This window comes from Tursiops truncatus, chromosome 15, assembly GCF_011762595.2.
Source record: "Tursiops truncatus isolate mTurTru1 chromosome 15, mTurTru1.mat.Y, whole genome shotgun sequence".
NCBI lineage: Eukaryota > Metazoa > Chordata > Mammalia > Artiodactyla > Delphinidae > Tursiops > Tursiops truncatus.
Genome location: NC_047048.1, coordinates 55,271,224 through 55,292,580, shown reverse-complemented (window position 1 = coordinate 55,292,580; position 21,357 = coordinate 55,271,224). Strand labels below are relative to the sequence as shown.

General features: G+C 41.7%; 1 protein-coding gene and 1 long non-coding RNA gene across 3 annotated transcripts in view; one reads left to right on the top strand and one right to left on the bottom strand.

The window, feature by feature from the left end:
* The window catches only part of SLC23A2 (solute carrier family 23 member 2), a 147,865-nt gene that overhangs the window by 55,523 nt on the left and 70,985 nt on the right, over positions 1–21,357 (bottom strand). For both annotated transcript variants that reach the window (XM_033839087.2, XM_019941473.3), the window contains one exon: positions 3,805–3,903. In XM_033839087.2, the coding sequence (XP_033694978.1) occupies positions 3,805–3,903 (99 nt within the window). The remainder of the gene's footprint in view (positions 1–3,804; positions 3,904–21,357) is intronic.
* LOC141276527 (uncharacterized) lies at positions 8,097–15,312 on the top strand. Its single transcript, XR_012326227.1, has 4 exons — positions 8,097–8,211; positions 8,342–8,516; positions 9,342–9,479; positions 15,269–15,312. It is a non-coding gene; the product is annotated as an uncharacterized lncRNA (long non-coding RNA).

Genomic DNA, 21,357 nt, shown 5'->3' with positions numbered 1-21,357 from the left:
ACAGAAGAAAAGGAAATAAAAGGAATCCAAATCGGAAAAGAAGAAGTAAAGCCGTCACTGTTTGCAGATGACATGATGCTATACATAGAGAATGCTAAAGATGCTACCAGAAAACTACTAGAGCTAATTAATGAATTTGGCAAAGTAGCAGGATACAAAATTAATGCACAGAAATCTCTGGCATTCCTATATACTAATGATGAAAAATCTGAAAGTGAAATCAAGAAAACACTCCCATTTACCATTGCAACAAAAAGAATAAAATATCTAGGAATAAACCTACCTAAGGAGACAAAAGACCTGTATGCAGAAAATTATAAGACACTGATGAAAGAAATTAAACATGATACAAATAGATGGAGAGATATACCATGTTCTTGGATTGGAAGAATCAACATTGTGAAAATGACTCTACTACCCAAAGCAATCTATAGATTCAATGCAATCCCTATCAAACTACCACTGGCATTTTTCACAGAACTAGAACAAAAAATTTCACAATTTGTTTGGAAACACCAAAGACCCTGAATAGCCAAAGCAATCTTGAGAACGAAAAAAGGAGCTGGAGGAATCAGGCTTCCTGACTTCAGACTATACTACAAGGCTACAGTAATCAAGACAGTATGGTACTGGCACAAAAGCAGAAAGATAGATCAATGGAACAGGATAGAAAGCCCAGAGATAAACCCACACACATATGGACACCTTGTCTTTGATAAAGGTGGCAGGAATGTACAGTGGAGAAAGGACAGCCTCTTCAATAAGTGGTGCTGGGAAAACTGGACAGGTACATGTAAAAGTATGAGATTAGATCACTCCCTAACACCATACACAAAAATAAGCTCAAAATGGATTAAAGACCTAAATGTAAGGCCAGAAACTATCAAACTCTTAGAGAAAAACATAGGCAGAACACTCTATGACATAAATCACAGCAAGATCCTTTCTGACCCACCTCCTAGAGTAATGAAAATAAAAACAAAAATAAACAAATGGGACCTAATGAAACTTCAAAGCTTTTGCACAGCAAAGGAAACCATAAACAAGACCAAAAGACAACCCTCAGAATGGGAGAAAATATTTGCAAATGAAGCAACTGACAAAGGATTAATCTCCAAAATTTACAAGCAGCTCATGCAGCTCAATAACAAAAAAACAAACAACCCAGTCCAAAAATGGGCAGAAGACCTAAATAGACATTTCTCCAAAGAAGATATACAGACTGCCAACAAACACATGAAAGAATGCTCAACATCATTAATCACTAGAGAAATGCAAATCAAAACTACAATGAGATATCATCTCACACCAGTCAGAATGGCCATCATCAAAAAATCTAGAAACAATAAATGCTGGAGAGGGTGTGGAGAAAAAGGAACACTCTTGCACTGCTGGTGGGAATGTGAATTGGTTCAGCCACTATGGAGAACAGTATGGAGGTTCCTTAAAAAACTACAAATAGAACTACCATATGACCCAGCAATCCCACTACTGGGCACATACCCTGAGAAAACCAAAATTCAAAAAGAGTCATGTACCAAAATGTTCATTGCAGCTCTGTTTACAATAGCCCGGAGATGGAAACAACCTAAGTGCCCATCATCGGATGAATGGATAAAGAAGATGTGGCACATATATACAATGGAATACTACTCAGCCATAAAAAGAAACGAAACTGAGCTATTTGTAATGAGGTGGATAGACCTAGAGTCTGTCATACAGAGTGAAGTAAGTCAGAAAGACAAAGACAAATACCGTATGCTAACACATATACATGGAATTTAAGAAAAAAAAAAATGTCATGAAGAACCTAGGGGTAAGACAGGAATAAAGACGCAGACCTACTGGAGAACGGACTTGAAGATATGGGGAGGGGGAAGGGTCAGCTGTGACAGGGCGAGAGAGAGTCAGGGACATATACACACTAACAAACATAGTAAGGTAGATAGCTAGTGGGAAGCAGCCGCATGGCACAGGGATATTGGCTCAGTGCTTTGTGACAGCCTGGAGGGGTGGGATAGGGAGGGTGGGAGGGAGGAAGACGCAAGAGGGAAGAGATATGGGAACATATATATATGTATAACTGATTCACTTTGTTATAAAGCAGAAACTAACACACCATTGTAAAGCAATTATACCCCAATAAAGATGTTAAAAAAAAAAAAAGACAGCCATCACAGTATAAACTACATATATACAAAGGAATATTACTCAGCCATAAAAAGGAATGAAATTGGGTCATTTGTAGAGACATGGATGGACCTAGAGACTGTCATACAGAGTGAAGCAAGTCAGAAAGAGAAAAACAAATATCGTATATTAAAAGACAGCCATCAACTCCCGGATAATGAACATCAAAACTCATGACAGCCTACAGCCTGGAAATTCTGGTGACTCTCTGATTAAGGCCCAAATAACTGAGGATTGGATGCAGCCCAACAAGTCTGTAAAAACAGAAGCACTTTGCTATAAGATGTACCTCTTGGATGTTGAGACCCAAGCCAGACAGGCAGTGGGCCCCTCCCAGATCCTGCCCTGTGGAATGAGTCTCTGCTGCAGACCACAGCCACAACCATGGCTGCTCCAATCTGTGCTCTGAGGAGCAACTTGGAAACCAACACTGCAGGAATTTCAACATCTCAGCATGAATCTAGCTTCCACAAAACTTAGAATAGCTTGACCAAATAACAGCCATATTGGTCAAGACAGCCAAAAATGAAATTTCCATCTCCCAAACTGGAAAAGAAAGAAAAAGAAAGAGGGAGAAAGAGAAAAAGAAAGAAATCACAGACACAAAAAATTTGATTATTTAAGAATTTCAATATAATTTCTTTTGTTCTTTATCATTTTCATGATTACACTGTAAACTTACTGCACTAATACCCAAGCTGGGTATTATAATTGTATATATCAACTTCCTAGTGGTCTGTTACTAGAATACACAGTATATACTGTTTACAGTGCAGTACAGTGGTTCTAGAATCATCATTATATAAGTTGATGATAGTAAAAATAAAATCTGTTTTAAAAGTCTGTCAAGTGAAACTCAAATGAAATTGAGAAGTCTTAGGGCTGCAATGCAGTCTGGAAATGCCATGTTATCATACTTTTCATATGTGTTAGGCACAGTGGCAGATACAAAGAGAAAAAGAAATCAAGCCATGTGGACCCTCTCCAGGCAGCTCTCTCCTGGCCTCTATGAACATGGTCACACATTCTACGGTCACACAGACTGACCTGTCAAGCAGAGGGGATGAGGTGGAAAAAAAGATTCTCCCACTTCAGCATGATTTTCAAAGATCTTTGTCCAAGGCACTTTCACAGTCTACATAACCTATCTACTGGTGTCTCCTATTTACTGTACACATGGTATGTACCAGGCACAATGCTAATAACTTTATACATATTATTTCATTTAATACTCACAACAATTTTAAGACAGATGCTAATATTTTTATACCCATTTTAGAGATGAGGCAACTAAGGCCCGGAAAGCTTTAGACGCCCTCAGGGTCTGAGTCATATTAGCACCCAGACCTAACGCTTCCCTCTGGCATCCTGGCTGAGGTTTTAAAAATATCTAGATAAAGACCTCTACATGGTTCTCACTTTAATGTTGCCATTAAAACAATTAAAAATTAGTAACTTCTATTCCTCATCACTCCTTCTATTTCCATTGTAAAGAGAACCCACACACACACACTCAGGAGGGTAGAGACAAAACTCCAGATGGATATCTGCTTCCTTGTAGGGGATCTGGGACAGCAGTGGTGGGTGAGTGGCTGGGGCTGATGCAAGGAGTACCTTTTCTGCGATGCCATTTTCTGTCGTGTATATTGCCATGAGCTCGGTGTCTTCATTGTCCTGTTCACCGCTGGATGTGGCACCTCCATTGATCACCACCTGAAGGGAAACACTTCATTTAGAGGCTTTTTTCACCCTATACGCTCTGTTGTATGAAAACATTTTGCCCCAAAGAAAAAAACTGCATTTTCACTTATCAGGTTAGCCAAGTTTTAAGTTTTCTTAAATGAAACTCCTGACAAGTGCGCTGCACCAGTGATCACACGTGTTTTTGATGGAGAAACGTACCATGTTTTCTACAGAGTGAGGCTGCATGAATGGGGGTCAGCTGAAGGAGACCAGAAATGCAACACCCAAAGGAACTACAAGGAGTAGGACCCTCAACAGCCTCCAGGGACAAGGGAGGCTTGGCTGAGAGGACAAAGCTGCAGTTTCTGAGCGGGTGAAAGGCATTCTGAGCTGCCTTGGTTGAGATCCCTTCCCAGGTAACGCCTGATAACAACTTACTTCTATGTCCCTACAGGGAAGAAATGTGCCAGTTAGAGCAATTCACGCACTGCTGTTACCCTAACTTACTAACTTATATTTCTCACTGCAGTTAAATAAACTAGCCCACTGGTGTGTGCCTTTCTTTGTGGCATTGGAGGGATGTGGATGGGCAGGGGCTGTCTACGCCAACAAAATTGAGTTTCTGGGCCCTAAAGGTATGGACTAGAAATTATCCTAAGAATCTGGGCACCCAGCAGGTCACGACCCGTCTTCATGCCTACCCTTGGTGAGATAACGCATAGTCTCCTTAGGTCCTGGCTGACTCCAAGAACCTTAAAATATTTTTAGTCTTTAGCCTAATGATTCCATTTTTAAGAATCTATCTTGAAAAAAATAATACTGAATATAATTATATGTATGAATAACAACACATTTTTTAAATACAGAGGAAAAAAGAAAAACCACACAAAAAGTTTAAATTCTGGTGTTATAAAATACACTAAGGAGAAGTAAAAGATGAGTGATGGTGTAAGAGAAAACACGGTGCAACACGTAACAATGATTGGTATTAGTAATTCAAAAAGAACACCTGCAAATCCGTAATACAAATAACCCAAAGGATAGGAGTCTATGATCCACAGGGGAAAAAAAAATTAAAATATCCAATGAGACACAAAAAAAAGCTGTTCAACCTTACGTAAAATTATAGAAGTGACAAAATATAATTTCATTTTTTAACATAAATTAGGGGGAAATTTTAAAAGACGAATCTGGTGTTGACCAGGGTGTAGGGAGATTATGTTCTTGGTGGAATGACCTTTGTGGTGGGGAACTTAGCACTGGGATTCGAAACAGGCATTTTCTTGGAGCCAGCAATTACACTCACGGAAACTTATCCTCCAGAAATGTCTATGCAATATCTATGTTCAAGGTTGATGACTGCAGCATTATTTACAATGCTGAACACTTAGAAAACTTTAAATGTTTATCAAAAAGACAGACGTTGTTAAATTATCATATATCCATTTCAAGAATAATATTCAGTCATTTTTTTTTTTAAGTTTTTAATTTTTTGGCCCTGCCACATGGCTTGCAGGTTCCCTGACCAGGGATCAAATCTGGACCCACGGCAGTGAAAGTGCCGACTCCTAACCACTGGACCACCAGGGAATTCCCAATATTCAGCCATTTAAAAGAATAAAACTGGGCTTCCCTGTTGGCGCAGTGGTTAAGAATCCTCCTGCCAATGCAGGGGACACGGGTTCAATCCCTCACATGTTGCAGAGCAACTAAGCCCGTGAGCCACAACTACTGAAGCCCGTGCGCCTACAGCCCGTGCTCTGCAACGAGAGAAGGCACCGCAATGAGAAGCCCGGGCACCACAATGAAGAGTAGCCCCCACTCTCCTCAACTAGAGAAAGCCTGCGCGCAGCAACGAAGACCCAACACAGCCAAAAAAATAATAAATTTTTTAAAAAAAGGGCACTTTACGTAGATTGACTCATTTAATGAAAAAAGTTTTTTTAAAAGAATAAAACTGGACTTCCCTGGTGGCGCAGTGGTTGGGCCTGCCGATGCAGGGGACACAGGTTTGTGCCCCGGTCCAGGAAGATCCCACATGCCGCGGAGCGGCTGGGCCCGTGAGCCATGGCCGCTGAGCCTGCGCATCCGGAGCCTGTGCTCCACAACGGGAGAGGCCACAACAGTGAGAGGCCCGCGTACCGCAAAAAAATAAAGGAATAAAACTGATGTACTGACAAGGAAACAAGTCCAAGAAATACTGTTTTTTTTTAAAAAGCCACAAAACAGTAAGCCTAGAATTATCCCAATTATGCTAAATAAAATAAAATTTTAATATCCTCTCTATCTGTCCAAATGTTTCGTTAAGGATCCAGAAAAGTCACAAACTACTATGTAGGTTGCCCTAGGTGCAAGGAGTAATGATGGGTAGCTTTCATTTTTCATTACCAACCCTTCTTTAGCATTTGGATCTTTTATAATCAGTATATTCGTGTGTTATTTGATACTGCTTTTTAAAATGGCTAATAAAAAGATGTACACCAGGGACTTCCATGGCGGTCCAATGGGTAAGACTCCATGCTCCCAATGCAGTGGGCCCGTGTTCGATCCCTGGTCAGGGAACTAGATTCTGCATGCATGTCACAACTAAGAGTTCACATGCCACAACTAAGATCCCGAGTGCTACAACTAAGACTTGGCACAGATTAGATAGATAGAGTGATATTAAAAAAAAAAAAAAAAAAAAGACGTACACCAGTATACCAAAACAGTAACAGTGATTGCCTTTAAGCAGTGGGGCCATTTTCACCCTCTTTTTCCCTTTATATATTTTGATAATTTTCTCTAATGAGGACAATTTATTTTTATAACAGGGAAGAAATTAAAAAGACTAAAGATTCAAGCAGCATGGCTTGGACTAACTAAGGCAGTCCAGAGAGATTTCAATCCACCTATTTTTGCACTTGAGGAAATCAGGTCAGAGAACATTTTAATTTCTTATTCAAGGTCATATAGATTATATAACCCAAGTCTAAGGCTAGTTTTAAAGTATTCCAAAAATCTCAATTAAGTAGTACATAATTCTTACAGGATAAAATATTTTTATTTCAAATAAAGAGTTGCTTTTAAAACTCTAAGTCATGCTATAGCTTTTTACACAGCCGACTGAATTTGTGGCATTTGTTTGCCTATAAAACTAGCTGCCAGCAGGATACATGCTCCAAACCAAGTTCAAGTCCACAACATAAAACTCTAACTCACTATTACAACCATGCTCCAAGTCATATCACAGCAGCACTCAACCCACTTAGAAGCCAAGAGGTACACACACTCAGGATGAACCGTCTTCAAACAACATTTAATTACTTAGTCATCCGAAAAACCCAGGCCTGATTTAAAGTCCTATCCCAGCTAAAACTAACCATCTACATTCATCAATGGTTGCCGCAGAGAGCAAAATTGCTTCATGGGTATGGGGTTTTCTTTTGGGGTGATGAAAATGTTTTGGAACTAGGCAGAGGTGATGGTTGCACAATACTGTGATTGTGTTAAATGTCACTGAATTGTTCCCTTTTAAATTATTAACTTTGTTGTGTGAATTTCACCTCAATATATTTTTTTTAATCTGTATATGTGTCACCAAAGAGTAGATTCTGGCAGGAGTAGGCAACTCTCACTCCTCCCCTGACTTACTGCAATCTCGCACACACACAATTAAATAAATAGGTACTATAAAATGAGATGGTCCCCAGACTAGGAAAAGGCTCACATATTCATTCAACAAACACTGTTTGAGAATCTACTCTGCCCAGGCAATGAGGATGCAGTCCTGACACGCCCCAGGAACGGGTGTCAGGTTACAGAATTGTGACTGAACAAAGGATGCAGCAGGGAGTCATGACGTGGTGCCCAGGACAGGTGTGCCATGATCCAGTGTGCCACATCTGGCTTTGGATGACATGCTGACTGCAGCGGGAGAGTGGAAGGGTGGGGTGAAGTAAAGGGGATGATGACGGGAACAGAGGCGGGCAGACCCTTTATGAGGCAACTGCCAGACAAGAAGGGACAGTGGCCTGAGCCAAGGTTTTAACAGTGCTCTGGGAAAGGTAGTCTGGTTCAAGAGAGAGCTAGGACATGGCCTTAATACTGCCTGGGGACTGCCCAGACAGGAGCCGTAGCACCACAGCACTGCAGCTTTGAAGGGCGAGTGCAGGGGGAGACACCACCACAGTACGATAGGCAACATCCCAGGCCTGGACTGGATTTTGCGGGCAGAGGGGTAAAGCATCTGGGCTGCTGTCCAGTTCACTCACCCAGGTGGCCGGTGGATGGAGGTGCTGGTCCCAAAAAGATTTGTGTAGGGAGAGACAGAGTGACAAACTGGTACAACAGAAGTTTGTAAGTCAATTCAAAATATGTTTGATCCACAGAAATCACCCCGTAAAGAAGCTTACGTTCCCAGGCCAGTGTGCGAAGTTTATTCAACTGTAAATATTATTGACCTACGATTTCTAACATATTTCCATAGGTAAAGCGATCCCTGGGGACCTCAGAGCCCACCTTCCCTGGAAGTCTCATGCTCCAGAGCTGAGCCACTGCCTCTCTCCAAGCCATCCTCACCCCTAAGAGAGGAAAATGCGCCCCTTCTTCCCAGGCCCCTGCTCCATCAGCGCTCCAACTGAGAATGGGAACAAACCTAGAAGGTAGGAGATTCTGGAGCAAATGGGAGATGAAACAGGTTTTCACTCAAGGGAAAGGGGAATTCAGCACCAGGGGGAAGCCAAGGCTATAGAAGAAAGGGACCACTGACCTGCTATGTCTCCTGTGTCTATGTGCAGGGAGTGACTAAACATCACTGAAAGTAAAACACTAGTTGTTTCACTGATATTTTCCCTTTGGCATATTAAATTAGCCACTCTAATGGTCCATTTTCTTAAAAACATGAAATTTAATTTAAAAAATCAGATCAGTTCTTCAGGAAAGGCATAGAGTTTTGTTTTGTTTTCTTTAAGAGAAAAAGATTAAAATGTTGCTGATACTATGAAAGCTCCATATTTTTGAACCTCTAAATATTATTTCAACTGGGAAATAAAACATGTCTTAGAAAGCTTTCTAAACTTAATAAAAATAGATTTTCTTTTGTGTTATTAATAGCATCACAGATAACAGAGGGAAATCTTTCATCTCAGGGAACTGATCATGTTTTTCTTTAAAATATATATATATATATCAGCAGATTATTTTAACATTTTTCGGGAACCATGTCCTTTCTCCCCCCAGAACTATTTGAAATCAAACTTGTGGCTTTAAATTTTTTTTGCCTAAACTAATATTATACAATCACTCAATCAGTTTAGGAAAGCAGGTTCTCTCTGCCTAAATTTTTCCAGTTGGTTTTGTCTCCAACAAAAAAAGGCTATGCTGCCTTTGGTGGGGGTATGTGTCTACTGCTCAGTAAGTATGTCTTTCTTGCTTATGTGTTTTATTTCCACTAAGACAATAACGTTAAAGTATTTGTTTCTGAACAGTAATCCTGAGACGGTCAAATTGTATAGGAAGCAGGAGTGACAGGAGTGATAGCCCAGGAGTCCCACACTGAGCATCATTATGACAGCAATGCCAATTTAAGCTGACAGCTGGATGAGCCTGTGTTACTCATATAGAAGGTAAAGGATGTAGGTACCAGGGAAACCCAGCACCTCTGATCAGAACGTTCAGAGCTCAATTTATCACCTATTGCAGATCTGGCAAAATTTACCCACCACTGACTGTCATGTGTCTGGTAGTCAAGTGAGCCATTTTCTACTAAAACAATCATTTTCAGAGTAGTAATAAAGGTCCCCAAAGTAAGTGCTTTCTATTCTTTTAATAAAAAGGTGGGAATTCCCTAGCAGTGCAGTGGTTAAGACTTGACGGTCTCACTGCCTGGGCCTTGGGTTCGATCCCTGGTTGGGAAACTAAGATCCCACAAGCAATGTGGTATGGAGGTAACACACCTTATTCTTACCCCCCTACACACACCATTATTTCCTCTGATATGTGTATCTATACTACAATTAAAATGTGTTTTAAATAAAGATGATATCAAGACTACTGTTTCACAGCCTTTAACCCAAGCCTCCTTTTAATGAACATAAAAATCTCCCACCTACCTTCAAATTATTTGAAACTTCAAGATTAACTGCCATGAAAAATAAATCAAAGTGAGTATAATACAACATATGCTAAACCTCCAGAGCTTGTCAATCTTAGGTTATGACACCCCAAAAGATCTAGCTGGTAGATCTAATTTAATGCTACTGACCCTAAAGTTGGCAGAGGCAGCAAAGCCCCTAATCTTATTTCCACTGCTTCTTCAAATACAGCAGCTCCCTGTGACACACCCAGTGGCTACGTGCAAGCAAAACCATCAGAAGCAACCAATACTGCAGCCAAAAGCCCAGCTAACCCTACAAAGCACAGCCTCCTTCCCTTGCACTGCCCCAGCCCAGCCCAGGTCTTAGGGTAGCTCTGAATTTCTTCAGCCTTCTCCAGAAAGCTCCTGGGGCCACAGCAGCCAGAGAATCCCTCAGGGTTCCAGGTGTGTCCCACCTGCCCCCCCAGCATGACTTGTCCTTCAAGAGGAGCAGAAGGTACATCACCTCTCTCTAAAGCCAGCCCCTACCCCAAAGGGCTGGATGGGTTGATGTGCCATCACTGGCTCGTACTGCGAACATTGTCTGTGCTCCTCCTGCTCCCACACACATCTCACAGCCGCAGTGACGGTGAAAGCTAATGTTGCTGGGCATAGATTCATGCCGAGCACTGGGCTGGGCACTTCACCAGATATCTTCCCTTCAAGGCAATGTTTGCAAGAGCTTAAGTAGGTATGTCCCTTGGACCACCCCCACCCCCACCCCATCCTCAGACTGACTCCAGTAAAAATCCCAAGGGCACCCAGCAGGTTACGGCACACCACCCAAAAGAGGGACATTGTCTTCCATTCTTTCCAGGCACTAACTCTTTATAGATAACAAAGCTAAATTCTCTGACATGCAAATATGTAAGGGCTACAAACCAGCAAGAAAAAGGTGAACATTCCAACAGGAAAATAAGGAAATATAAATGGCTCCTGAATATTTGAAAAGATGTTCAACTTCACTCATGAGATGCAAATTAAAACTAAACTTTTCATCTATTAAACTGGCCAAAGGCCCAGTCTGACCCACATTCCACTGGCAAGCCTACAGGAAAACAGGCACTCACCCTGCAAATGGAGATGAAATGACCTCAACAGAGGTCACTTAGCTGTACCCCTCAAATTACCAAGGCACACACCCTCTGCCTCAACAATCCCACTCTTAGAAATTTATCCTTCTATTACATCTGAGTGAACTGTCATGTGCATGGTTATTCACTGAAGTGCAAATTGTAATAACAAAATATTAGAAACAATCTAGATGCCTATCTAGAAAGTTAAATAAATTACGATACATCCATACCACAGAATGCTCTGGAGTTACCAAAAGAATGAGTGCGCTTTATATTCTGATGTAGGTACATACAGAACATCATCCATGATATATAAGTGGCTAAAGCAAGAGCAGAGCTATAGACATAGATATTTAGATGCACACACGTGTGTAAAAGGGGATCTGCTTACATATTCACAAACTATTTCTTGAAAGGTAGTGTGTAGGGAGAATTGGTGCATGCAAGACCAAGCAAGGGGCTTTTCACTCAATACCCTTTGAACTCTTAAATTTTGAATTATATAAATATATTACCTAATGTTTAAAAAATAAATACTCATTTAAAACTAGAACTTCCTTTCAGGACCAATTAAAATTATGGTACATCTTCTAAGATAAATACCATGTTGTTGCTAATGAGGACGAGGCAAATCCATTTGAACTTTTTGGGAAAGAGGTCCAGGGCACCTTGTTAATAAACTCAGTAAAGCTGGTTACAGACAGTCTGCGAAAGTACCAGCACATTTGCGCATACACACTCGATGACAGACTTACACACCCTGCTTCCCAACCATGTATTAATATGGAAACTTTTCCTGACCCTCACCACCGGTTCCAACATGAGAGCAGGACTCCTTCCATCTGGACTTCTTTCTTTCCTGGTTTCTATGAATATGGCCACAAGGATGAGCCTTCAAAAGGAGATGGAATGGAGCAAAGAAGATTCTCCCCCATCTTAGTGCGACTTCCAATGTTTTGGTCGAAAAACTCTGTCAAAGTATTTTGACATTTTAGCTAAACTAACCACTAGTTTCTCCTTATTCTCTTATTTATTGCACATTTCACAAATGCCAGGTACCATGTTAATAAGTTTACATATATTTTCTCATTTTATCCCTGTGACAACTCTGAGACAACTCTGAGATGCTATTTGCATTCCCATTTTAGAAAACTAGATACCTAGAGAAGTTAAGTAATTCCCTCGGGGTCTGAGTCACATTTGCAATGCAGACCTTCTTACTCCAGACCTCAAGCTCTTTCCTTCAGGATTCTGGCTGAGGCTTTAAATAAAATCTAGATAATCACTCTACAGGTGCCCACCCTCCCTTGGTCCACATACTTGTGCAGGCCTTTGAAGAAGCCTATCAGAGAAAGATTGTTTCCCAAAGCCAGTTAACATTTGTAAAAGAGTCAATGGCTTGAGTCCCCCTTCTGATCCTCCCATCTGCCTGGGTTCTGCGGTTTAAGAGGCACAGCAGAAGTGGAGAAGAGGAGTGGAACAAACATGTATTCACTGCATACTGTGTATATGATCTGATGCTGCTATGTGTAATCTCATTTACTTTTCAAACATCCCAGGTGGCTGTGGCTTCAAGGATGAGTGAACGCACGGTTTCTCACAGGTATCAAGGGGTAAACTGAGACTTACAGTTAAGGCCCCAAAGCCACATCTTTCCACACACCAAGCTGCTCCTCCATAGATGGAACCAAATGTGATCTCCCCCTCCTACCCTGGGGCTATTGGTTGACGGCAGGCATAGCTCTGGCCAGCAGTGCTACAGTTTCTCCCTCCAACTGCTATGTGATCCAGGCATTTTCTCTGCAACTGTAACTTCTAATAGCCCTGTGTGCCACTCTGACAGCTGAGCTATTTCGGATCATCACTATAGCTCAACAGAGATAAAAGGGGAGGGGTGAAGAAGAGAGACATTCACAAAAAATATAAATGGCCAGGAACATGGGGGAAAAGTTTTCCACCTATTAAAATTCAAAACTAAAACAATTAGATTTCACTTATCGACTTGTTGATTTTTAAATCTAACATCTAGCATTGGCCTGTGTGCACAGTGGTGGGGTAGGGGGGTGGGTGGGGTTCTCTCACATAGCTGCTAAGAGTATAAACTGCTACAATAAGGTTAACATACACTAGTCTGTCATTTATAATAGCAAAGAATTAGAAACAACCCAAGGTCCCAACGAAGTTATAAGTAAGGTCCACGATTTGCTATCATGTCACCACTACAAATTATGTATTTCAATGACACTGATAAGCCAGGATATAATATGAAGTTAAAGGGCTTTATAAAGCAGATTGTATCTATGTGTTTGTGTGTGTGTGTGTGTGTGTGTGTGTGTGTGTGTGTGTGTGTGAGAGAGAGAGAGAGAGAGAGAGAGAGAGAGAGAGAGAGAGAGAGAGAATTTTACAGAATACCCAAATATTTGTTTCAAGTTTCTGGAAAGAAGGACACCAAAATATTAGCATGTTGTTTTTCTGGCTGATGGGACTTGAACTGATTTGGTTTCTTCCTCATTACACTGTTTTATGTTTTCAAAATTTTCTGCAGTGAACATATTTCTTTTCTAAATGAGTTAATTTATACAAATAACAAAACTGACAGAAAATAAACATATACAAGCTAGAAAAAAGGTACAGTGAAAGAACACGTTGGTTTTTTTACTACTTCCATTTCATTCTGACAACAAGCCTGGTGAGAAATACAGATACTTTAAAACATGTAAAATGTAAAAGGGGGAGGGGGAATGACCAGGTAATTACTACCATGCAACTTCCCACAACCTATTTTCCTCCTCAACTACTTTATTAAATCCTAACAGGAAATAAGCTTTTTCTCCAACAGAATTTTGGGCTTAGATTGTGGTAAAGAAATCAATCTGAACTATCTTACCTCTAATCATTAAAGCTCAGGAGACTGCCTACCTAGCTTGGGTGAATACAGGTAATGAAAGAATGGAGAATTCAAAGCTGGGGGTGTTCAGCAGGTGTAAACACCTAGAAGAAAAAGAACTCTTAACTAGTCTAGGAAATGCAAAAGACAGGCAGGAATGACAATGAGGGGTGGGAAAGGAAACAGACTAGGAGGCAGGGAGGCTGTCCTGGTGATCCTGGCAAGAAATAATGAGGACCCAAAGAAAGCAGTGGCAGCAGGGATGGTGCTGATGGTGGCCTTATAGGGTAGGGAAGATAGGAAGCTTAGGCTACTTATGTCTGTTGCATTCTCCTCACGTCTGGTATAGCTTGGAGCACAAAGCAAGCATTGAATAAGAGCAGATGGGACAAGATGTCCTTCAAGGCCCAAATTCTATGGATCTGGCCTCACACAACGCAAGTAAGAGATAATCAGCCAAAATGCCAATCAACTTTGTAAACCTGCTCTAGGAGGTGACTAGAGCAACTCTTATTTTAAGATAGTTCATGCCAAACTGTATGTGTCCCAATTAATAGATGGGCATTTTGTATTACTAACATCTCTGATTTCATTTAAAACTACCAAAACTCCATTCAAATGAAAAGCTGCAATATAAGAAACTATCTGAAACTCAAAACCAGAGCAGAAAAATTAATTTTTAAAATATCAAAAACTCTAGAAGGAAGGAAGAGGTAAGGAAAAGAATCTCTTAACATACATAAAACCTTCATTTGCATCCTATCTTTTCAGTATTTTTATTTTAAAGCATATATTGGCATATCCCCTTTCTAAAATAAAAAATTTTTCCCACACATACATTTTTAAATAGAAAAGCCTGCTCATTTTGGCTGTTAAATTTTGACCTATCAACATTCCCTCCCCTAAATCATGGCCATTATGCAGTAGATTCAAACTCTTATCTTACAGAAAGAGGGGAATTAAACCAATTCTCTGGGCAGGCTCCAGGAAATATATTCTCTCTTCATCCTCTTCTTAGAACGACACAATCTCAATCCCAATTTCTAATTATTATTACAAAAAAAGAACATTTTCTAAAACAACTATTATTATCATCCAACTAAAACTTTCAATTTTAAGATCTAACAACTCTGAACTCTCTATTTAGGAAATGTACAAGAAGGAACTCCACAGCACCTGGTATTAAAGTCATATGAACAAGGACATGTTCCAGGCTTCCTTATTCACTCTTTTTAAAAGGACTATTTACACCAAAAAAAAAATCTTGTGCCTTTTTTTCACTGCTGAGAATGAGCATGTTCAAATCTGCCATTACAGAGTCAGGGGCCCAGGGGAATCAAAGATGAGGTCATCAAGAGGACGTGACCACCAGCTGACCCTAGAGCTGGACCTGGGCAATTGGAGGCTCCCCACCCCCATCCTTGGAATGTACATTCTGCCCACTTCCCAGAGTGCGAGCTGTTCCAAGGACACAGCTTTGAGAGAGCACATCCAACAGGGGCCATCTGGATGGGATACATGACTGAACCCTGTTGAGGCCTCTGTATAAACTTTAAGATTCTGGAGGGGAGGTGTGGAGATCCACTCCTCTTGAGGCCACCCAAGAAAAAAGCCTTGCATGTAAGTTCCCTTGCTTGTTAAACCTGCCACCTACCAATCTGGAGTGTCTGCCTCTTTCTTTGGTCTCTCCCTGTCCTGCATGTTTCTGAACTAACACCATTATATGGTTTCTTCACCCACCCCTCCCCATGTCTGCCAAAGTCACTTCTCTTACAAGAAGAAAAGACAAGAGAAGTGAAGGGAAAGAAAGGGAAGAAAGGAGAGGGAAGGAAAGGAGAGGAAGTAGAGGGACATGACAGGAAAAAGTAAAGGAAGGAGAGGACCATCTGTCTCCCTGGCTTCATCCTTACGTGGGCACAGCTCTGAGATGCTCACCACCTCCTATAGCACACCCATCCAGCCACTGCCCTGGGGTCTTAGATCTCTTCCAGGAGGACGTCTCACCTCTTCTTTATAAAGCTGTTGGCCACCCCTCCCCCACCTTGGTGCCACCCAAACCTCTCCCTCCTGGGTTATTTGTTCTTCATATACTTTCTTATGCCTGCACCAGGCCTCTTTCTCTGACTTCCTTCCAATTTGGTACAAGTGTAAATTTACAGGAAGAAGAAAACCCACCTGTAGTAATACAAAATGGGGGAGGGAGGGGAACCAATTGTTTTCTGATCAATTCCATAACCATCCAATGCAAAAATAACCTTCATCTTCTAAATACTTTACTGTATTTTCTAAATTTCCTAATGTGAGCATGGATTACTTTTATAATCAGAGAAGGGCTTTTTTATGTAAGTCTAATAAAACATATGACTTTTTGAAAAGTTTCTCAAGAGCCAAAAATGTTTTCAGCTATTTATATGCTTACATTTGTTTGTAATTAAGCTGACCATATATCAGCCAAACCAGGACTCTTATGAGCATAAAGGGGAACTGTAACAAGAAGTATGGACAACAGGCATAAACCATTTTCTGTGCTAGATGATGACAATATAAATCATGTTCAGATCTGATTTCAGATGGTCATTCTCAGCAAAAGAAGGAAGACTTGCTTCCTGGCTGCTAGAAGACAAAAGGGAAAAGACCTCAGATGCAAAGGAATCATGACTTTCCTGACTGTAAATGAATACAAAGCATGATGGAAGGATACAGAATTAAAGATTCTGCTCTATCAGTTCATTACTTCCCCAAACCAACTAAAAAACAAACAAAAAAAGTACCCTGTGTTCTGTTTGTGTGTCTCTTTTTTCATGGACGGGTGTCACCATACACCCAGGTGCCCTACCCCAACCCCTTCAGGTCATTCCTGACTTCCTGTTGTACCCACATCCAACCCAGCACCAAATCTGGTCACATCTACCTCTTCAGCACCTCTCAAAGCTGCCTTTTCCTCATCCACCTATCTTTCCTCTTAGATGCCCCCAAGGACCCCAATTCCCAGTTTCTTGACCTCAGCAGGACTGCCAAACCCTTTACCCAAATGCCTTTTCAACATCTTGAGCCCCAGAGCCCCTGCATCAACCTTAATTCCCTCTTCACCCTACCTAGGGACCATGGCACATCACTACAAGCCCTCACTGTCCTCTCTGGTGCTCACCTGGCTAAATCAAGCAATCCATCCTTACTCCTCATCCACCTGGCTTTCACAGTGCTTTCCTCACTGACTGCAAACGCACGCAAGAAGGATGCCATTCTCCTGCTCAAACAATGACCTCTCTTGAGGTCTCTCTCCCACCTCAGCCACCACTCCTTACCTGTCCCTCTTGCTGGCCCTCCTCAGCCTCCATACCTCCAAACACTGCATCTCCTCAGTGCAGGGCCCTCAGACCCCCTTTCTCTCTTAGGGGCATCTACCCCCAGGAAATGCCATCTAATTCCTTGGCTTTAAATACCATCTCCACACTGCTAACCTCCAGTGAATAGCTCCAGCCCACACTGCTTCCCTTACCAACTTTCTATCCAGTGTCTCCACGGCCAACACCAAACTCATGACGACTCCCTCCGCCTTGCTCCATGTCAGTACTTGGCCAGTTCCCCTCCAAGATGCTTGGGGGAAACCTGAAACCATCCTTGTCTTCTCTCTCTTGCCCCTATTCTCGTCTAGTCCATCAGCATCCAGGTCAGCTCTCCTCCAGTGCCTGACCACTGGTCACCACCCCCACACCACTGGCACCCTGGCTGGAGCCCTGTCAGCTCACCTGCTCTATGGCAGTCACCTCCTGAATGCTCTTCTGCTCCCCTCCTTCAGTTGGCTTCCCACTCAGCAGCCAGAATGATCCTTTAAAACTAGGCAGAGCACGTCACACCTCTGCTCAAAGGCCACCAACAGCTTTTCATCTAACTCAAGAAAAGCCAAAATCTTTACCAGAGCCAATGAGGCCTACACAGTCTGTTGACCCTGCCCTACCCTCTGTCCAGCAGCACCACCTACTCAGCGTTCCTCAGATATACCAAGTGCCTCTTGCCTCAGTGCCTTTGCACTTGCTGCTCACACTACCATGACGGGCTTCCCTCAACTCCTTCAGGCCTTTACTCAAATGCCATCTTCTAGTGCAGCCTTTCCTGGCCACCTGAAAGCTCAACACACCACCCCTAGCAGTTTCTATCCCTCTTCCTGGTTTTATTTTTTCCTTGGTACTTATCAATATCTAACACCTACACAACTGACTTATTTTTAGTGTACATTACCTGTCTCCCCTGCCAGAAGGAAAGCTCTGTGAGGTCAGGGTTTTTTGCTGTTTAATTCACTGCTGTTTCCTAGACCCCTGAACCTGAGGGAAATACCGAGTGCATTTTTTTAAGGGATAAATTAATCAATAGTCTGCAAGTCCTGAATCACCCCTATCTGACTTTATATTCTATTCCTCACTATCCCCCTTCCTTGATTTATTTTCTTCACAGAATTTGTCACCAGCCACTACATGATGCTTCTGCTTAGTTGTTTATTTTTTGTCTCCTCTCACCACCACCAGGAGATCAATTTCACGGCAGTAGGAACCTGTGTTCCCAGCGCCTCACATGGAGCGTCTGGGAAGGAAAGAATTCCTTTCCTTCCTACTCTCCCAGATCAGGTCACGATCAGTTCCCACCTGAACTGCTCTAATACCCTAACTCTCCTTCCAATCCCCAGATCCTTCCACTCCCAGTGCCCACAGCAGGAATTCTCTACCCTAAAATTTGAATGCAATTGATTTTGCTACAACCGTTCATGAGCACCTCCATTGCCCAACCCAACTCTGGTGTACTGTTTACACTGAACTTGTGCCCAGAGTGAACATGGTTCCACTGTTCCCCCAGCCGAAAGGCCCTCATTCTCCCTCCCCTGGACCTGCTACACCCAGACATTTTCAGGACTCTGATGTGATCTCCTCTGTGGCTGGGCAGGGGTCCCTTGTGGGCACTCTCACAGCACCCTTACTGAATTCAAACCCTAACACTATGGTTTGTTTGTCAACTTGCCATACCTCCTGCTATATTAGAAAAACCCAGTTTGGTCTACCTCCTGCATCTTTCTTTCCTGTGTATCTCCTTTACTACTCACACAGAATACTTAACTTCTGACACTCCTGCTACCAAATGTGTAGGGATTTTTCTCCACAGCAAGTAATTCTCGGTGACACCAGCTAGGTGTTCTATTGGGTTGGCCAAAAAGTTCCTTTGGTTTTTAAGTAAAAATGAAAGACACATTTTTCATTTTCACTAAGAACTTTATTAAACAATGTATTCAAACTTTTGTTCCACTACCTTCTGCCACTTTTCAGGCAACTTCATAATTCCATTCTCCCAAAACTTTTTATCTTTTTGAGCAAAGAACTGTTCCAGGTGCCTTTTACAGTCTTCCAGGGAATTGAAATTTTCTCCATTAAGAGAATTTTGTAAAGATCTAAATAAATGGAAATCCAAAGGTGCAATGTCTGGTGAATATGGTGGATGAATCAGAACTTTCCAGCCAAGCTGTAATAGTTTTTGCCTGGTTGTGAAAGAAACATGCAGTCTTGCGTTACCCTGATGGAAGATTATGCATTTTCTGTTGACTAATTCTGGACGCTTTTCGTCGAGTGCTGCTTTCAGTTGGTCTAATTGGGAACAGCACTTGTTGGAATTAATTGTTTGGTTTTCCAGAAGGAGCTCATAATAGAAGACTCCCTTCCAATCCCACCATATACACATCACCTTCTTTGGATGAAGACTGGCCTCTGGTGTGGTTGGTGGTGGTTCATTTCACTTGCCCCACGATCTCTTCCATTCCACATTATTGTACAATATCCACTTTTCATCGCCCATCACAATTTGTTTTTAAAACGGAACGTTTTCATTACATTTCAGTAGAGAATTGCATGCGGAAATATGGTCAAGAAGGTTTTTTCCACTTAACTTACGTGGAAGCCACACATCAAAGCGATTCACATAACCAAGCTGGTGCAAATGATTTTCAGCACTTGATTTGGATATTTTGAGTATGTCGGCTATCTCCCGTGTGGTATATAACATTGACTCTTCTCAATTAATGTCTCGATTTGATCACTATCAACTTCAACTAATCTACCCAACCATGGAGTATCATCTAGCAAGAAATCTCCAGCATGAAACTGCACAAATCACTTTTGACACATTCGATCAGTCACAGCACCTTCTCCATATACTGCAAAAATCCTTTTTTTTTTGCATTTCTGTTGCGTTTTTACCTTCCTTGAAATAATAAAGCATAATATGCCAAAAATGTTGTTTTTCTTCCATCTTCAACATTAAAATGGCTACACAAAAATTCACCAATTTTGATGTCTTTTTTAAATGCACGCTGATATGACAGCTGTCACAATACAATCTAACAAAATTGTTTGGAATGAAGTTAAAGACAACTAAGTGCTACTAGAGCCATCTTATGGAAAAAAACGAACGAACCTTTTGGCCAACCCAATACAATTTAACTCAACTCTGATACTGTCTACCTAGATAAGAGTGTCAGAGCCCACAGGTTAAGGGCTCAGTCCCACAGGACTACTGCCCCTGCTACTTCTGATACCAATCTCAAGTAGTAACCCCAGCTTTACCCACAACTTCTGTCCAATTTGTCTACAAATTGGAGGTCCCCACGACCCCCTCCCCAGGTTTGATTAATTTGCTAGAGCTCACAGAACTCAGGGAAACACTTATGTTTACCAGGTTATTAAAGGATATGATAAAGGATACAGATGAACAGCCAGATGAAGAGATACAGAGAGTGAGGTCTAGGAGGGGCCCGAGCACAGGAGCTTCTGTCCCTGTGGAGCTGTGGTGCATCACCCTCCTGGTGTGAATGTTTTCACCAACCTAGGAGTTCTCCAAACTCTCTACTATTGGCTTGTATGGAGGCTTCCTCAAGTAGGCATGATCAATCATTAACTCCATTTATAGCCCCTCTCCCTCTCTAGAGGATGAGATATGAGGCTGAAAATGCCAAGCTTCAAATCACGGCTTGGTCTTTTTGGTGACCAGTCACCATCCAGAAGCCCACGCAGAGTCATCTTGTTAGAACATGATGCTCCTAGTGTTCTTTTCACTTAGGAAATTACAAGGAGTTCAGGAGTTCAGAAATTACACAGGGGTTCTGTGCCAGGGACCAGGGGCAAAGACCAACTTATATATTTTCTATTACTTCACACCTCAAGTGGGCTATAAGTAGCTTATTACCAGGTTTGTGTGGTACCCACCATGTTGGGGGCATTATGGGTTCCTAACATTATATGGCTCTGAAGAAAATACACTAGGGAAATCTGAAACAAATAGCGGATTTGTATGAACACTGATGAGTATTTCTCCCATTCCTTGTTAAAACTGAACCAACTACTACTCCTCTGTCCATAATATCTCCAGAC